The following is a 4,612-nucleotide window of genomic DNA, read 5'->3' as shown; positions in this document are numbered from 1 at the left end:
AAGTTTTTGCTATAACAGATACAAATAATAAAAAAAACATATGAGTAGGAAAAATCATGTAATAAATAATAATATTAAAATATACTATATATATGTTAATATCATTCAAATTTAAATATTTACCATATTAAATAGAAAAAATATTTTTTTGGATTAATAAAATATATTTATATGTTTGCACCAATTTAATTATATAAGTAATAGTTACTGACTTTTTAATTATTCAATATATATTTATTATTTCATAATATGTTAAAAACATATAATGCATAAAATAATTTTTATATATAATGTTCACCTCGCGCAAGGCGCTAGTCTTAACCTAATTGAATTATATAATTTTTCAATACAGTAAACACATAATCGTAAATGTTTAGACGTATATTTTTGAATTATACATAATTAAATTTCATAATAGTTTAGCGAGTTCAGTTTAGGCAAACCGACTGTTTTAAATCTGAGTGATTTCGTAAATAAAAATGGTTTAGTCAAACCGACCCAACACGTTTTCAAACCTAAACTCTAAATTCTAAACTGATATATTCCTAAATAAATATTATGATAGTGAATAATAGTATAAGATTGGTAATGGATGCTTTCGAATTCATAATATAGAATTGGAAAATCAACTTATTTAGATCGAACAAAATTGTGTATCCAAACCATATATGCCTCATAAACATTACATGTAACTTAAACACTAACCAAAATAATACATACAATATATGTTAAAAACATACGTCAAATTTTATAGTATTATATCAAACCAAATGGTTGGCATTTTAATAACCAAGCAAGTTTTCGATTAGGATAACCGTATGATTTAATACGAACCAATATAAACATTGTGGTAATTAAAAATAGTTTAGTTAAGTTGATTTTGCACTATCCATGTCAGCAAATTTTAAATCTTGTGTAGAACTGAATAATGTTTGGCTCATCAATATACATCAATTATATTATGTCACATTTTATAACCAATCAAATTATAACGTTTTTAATTAAATGCGTTCATAATATAACTAAAAAAAAATCGATGGGAAATAGATGATTTATACTAAAAAAAATAAAGAAAATAATTAAACAGATGAAAAGTTGAAAACCAAACGAGCAGTAGTAATTTATACTCTCACTCAAAGAAAACAACCGAAAATACAGAACCCTTTCACACTCTCATTTGTATTTTGCCTTGGAAAGAAAACAATCTTTATTTACGTTAACGGCTACCACCGTTTCTTCTCTTTTTGTCTCCATTTGCAGCGCTTGTTGTTGCTTTGTCTGAACCGGACACCTTCGTCCCTGACCCAAGAGAAGTAGAAGACGAAAGCCTCTTCTTAGGCAATACCATTTGCGGAGGTTTATTTTTATCAGACACAACCTTCTTCTTTTGCAAGTCCAAGTTGCTCGCTGATCCGACATTAACCTTGGATTTCAAAGCTTGCGTGCTAGCCAAGTTAAGTGTTGTTCCCGCGCTAGCTTTTGATTTCGTAGCTTGCGCATTAACCATGTTTTTTGTTGTTTCTACACTAGCCTTGGATTTCTTCAACGGTTGTGGGTTACTCAAGTTCCTTGTTGTTTCTCCACTAGCCTTGGAGTTCCCAGCTTCCGCACTACCAAAGGAACTTCTGCGTGACGAAGAGCTACCAACGCTCTCACCATCTTTGACATTTGTAGATGACCCACCACCGATGCTGTGCCTGTGCATGTGGTTAGTCCCTTCGCTCTTCAAGCCCTTGGAATCGTTGTTTGTCGGCCACTGGATAGCTTTTTGGCTAGGTTTAGATCTGGCTGGAGAAATCTTGATGGAGGTTTCGGGCTTGAGAGAGTTTTTGAGGGAGGCCTGACCGTCGTTGGATTGAGGATCCCACGGACGAGAAGCCATCCACCGCTCAATCCAACTCCAACCCCAATGTGGAGTGTTTGCGTCCATCAGCGTCTGGTGTGGAAGTTTTGAAGAACTTCTCCACGTTTGCTGTTTCGTTTTTTTTCCAACATATATAAATCCATATAAATATGTATAATTTCATAACGAAGTTTTATTAGATTTATAAGTACCTGATGACTATAAGCATACGCCAAGGCCCTTTCACGTCTTACAGAAGCTTCTTTTCGATTCACAAACTTTGCTTTGATTTGTTCCTTTGATCTATTGGTGGAATCAAAATCTCCAGCGATAATCTACAAAAAATAAAAGAATTGATTATTTTGATTCACACATTATTGTAGTAAAATAAAACGTATAAAAATTCATTACCAAACTCTGATTCTTGTGTTGTTCTTTTTGGTGACCCTTCTGCTGAATGAGCCTCTGACGAGCTTTGTTCTCTTCAGACAACCGATTCCTCCTCTCTTGAATCTGTGCCTGTAAACGTGTAAGTGTCTGCATTGAGCTAAGCATCGCGTTCATCTGTCTTTTGACGTATTTTCCTTGCAGAAGTGTCTTGAGTCTGGCCATTCCTCGCAGCATGCGTAGAGTTCGACTTGCCTATGAAACCCATTAAATCAAATTAAGCTCAAAGATATATTAAAAATATATATTTGATGTGTTTAATTTTCGTATTTTAACGAATTATTTTCTCTTGTGCACACAAAAAAAACGAATTATTTTCTCTTATGTCTTAGCATATTTAAAATTTTCAGAAAAGATGATCGGACAGTATTCAAAAATGTCCTAATGGCACATGCTAAAAGACCGCTCTGAATAAAAAATCACGTAATAAGAGAAGCATTTACGGGAATGAATGATTTGTATGTATACCTTGTAACATCTATACGCATTTTGGATCTTGATTGCGGCAGCTTCCTCCTTTGATTCCCTAACTTGATTTGTGGATGTCGTGTTCGTGAGACGTACAACCTCCGCCGCAGCATGCGCAGCCACCACAGCTGCTTCGGCTGCAACAGCCGATGCGAGGGCCAGAGCTTGTCTAGTCTTTGCTTCTTTGGAACCACCATATCCTTCACTGCTGGCAGATGCCGGAAGAGGATGGAGAAGAGGAGGAGGAGGAGGAGGGGATGGTGGTGGCAACAATGGCTGAGGAGCGACATCCGGCAAGGGAGGAGGATGAGGAGACGGCCGAGTTATAGATGAAGATGAAGGGTCAATAAGAGAAGTCCTCTCCTCAGAGAATTCAATGGATTCTCTACTCTTTTGTTTCCCAGACCATTTCTTCTTCTCTTTCTCTGGTTTCTTCAAGAATCAAAAACCAGAATCAAAGATTACATATCTACTTATATGCATTAGATTTATGATATAGAGTAAAATCTGAAAACAAACTTGTTGTTTTTTGTCTTTTCCTGATGATAAACACGAGACCGAGACACATGCCAACCAGCCTTTTCCCATCTTCTTTTTGATTCTCCTGAAATTTCAGACAATCTTTCATTCGGACATTCTTACAAAATATTTCTCAAAGAAAAACATTCCTACAAAATGATATCAATTATAGGCTAAGGAGTAAGAAGAGCTCATGTTAAAAGACCTGGTCACGAAGGGCCCCACCGTTTCGTGGGAACCCAATTGACTTTTGTAACGATTGTGTTTTGTTAGAACTATTCAACAGATTTAACGACAGATACATTAAGTTATAAATAACCTTTTTAAGTTTTTTCTTCTTTTTATTTAAAACAATTTATCTACTTCGTTGTTCTATCTAGCATATTCCATTTAATTATTTATTCGGGAGTTGTGACTTTTAGAATTATTTGAAAACCTTATTTTTTAGAATACTAGAGGATGATTGGTAAGTGCTGTAGCTTTATATTTTCTGCTGTAGAATTTAATCTGTAGATTTATTTGCTATAGCTTTTCTTGCTGTAGATTTCCAAAGCACTAATTTTTTACTCTGAAAATAAAGCTCTCTACAGCCATATTTTGATTTTGCAAAGATTTTTTTGCTGTGAGTTTTTTAAAGAAAGCAAAGCTCGATTGGTTGACATATATAGCTCTAGACTAAATTTTGACTGTCCAGAGCATCTACGGCCCCAACCAATCATCCCCTGATGTCTTTGTTTTTGATATTTATCCAAAGCTAATAACCACATATTTAGAGAAATAGTTTCGAGGTTTTAAGCAAAAATAAATAAATAAAATAGTTTCGAGGTCTTCATGAAGGCTCTTTATCCATTCTAGTCTGGAGCCGATTCTTAATTCGTTTGTTTGGTCACGATTTCCATCAACAAATAAAATGCAAAAATGGGAATAGAATAATAAACCAATAATGAAGATAAAAAGAAAATGCGAATTAATCTTTAAGTGGTAGTCTAGTGGTCTTGGATTTAAACAAATTTGATACATAAGATTATTCCTTAAAACGGAATATGTAAAAACCAAACTCTAAGTCTGAGAAATTATAAGTCAAAAACTCGAAACTTCTATTTTATTAACAAAAAAATTGCAATAATAGATGGTTTTTATTCGAAAAGTAGCGATGATAAGAACTACAAATAGTAAATGGGATGGTAAAACTCTTCGGTTCCAAGAAATTATAACAGTTATAACGTATAACAAACAGCTGCTTTTAGTTATATTATTTAATTGGAAGCCGGCAAAGTGAGTACGTGCAAACCTCTTAATCTTAACTCGGCAGATACTGGAAGTATGCACGAATTC

The 4,612-nt window shown here is 34.0% G+C and overlaps 1 protein-coding gene across 1 annotated transcript; it reads right to left on the bottom strand.

Annotated features, from left to right (window-relative positions):
• Nucleotides 1-953: 953 nt before the first annotated feature.
• LOC106310359 (protein IQ-DOMAIN 1) lies at nucleotides 954-3,542 on the bottom strand. Its single transcript, XM_013747587.1, has 6 exons — nucleotides 3,483-3,542; nucleotides 3,278-3,362; nucleotides 2,759-3,190; nucleotides 2,255-2,485; nucleotides 2,056-2,178; nucleotides 954-1,972 (listed from the first exon to the last, which is right to left on the bottom strand). The coding sequence occupies exons 2-6, from the start codon at nucleotides 3,344-3,346 to the stop codon at nucleotides 1,217-1,219; spliced, it is 1,611 nt and encodes a 536-aa protein (XP_013603041.1). The 5' UTR covers nucleotides 3,347-3,362; nucleotides 3,483-3,542; the 3' UTR covers nucleotides 954-1,216.
• Nucleotides 3,543-4,612: the final 1,070 nt, after the last annotated feature.

The sequence above is a fragment of the Brassica oleracea genome, chromosome C8 (assembly GCF_000695525.1).
Source record: "Brassica oleracea var. oleracea cultivar TO1000 chromosome C8, BOL, whole genome shotgun sequence".
In the NCBI taxonomy this organism is placed as follows: domain Eukaryota; kingdom Viridiplantae; phylum Streptophyta; class Magnoliopsida; order Brassicales; family Brassicaceae; genus Brassica; species Brassica oleracea.
Note: the sequence above shows the minus strand (reverse complement) of the source record. Positions and strands in the feature narration are given on the sequence as shown.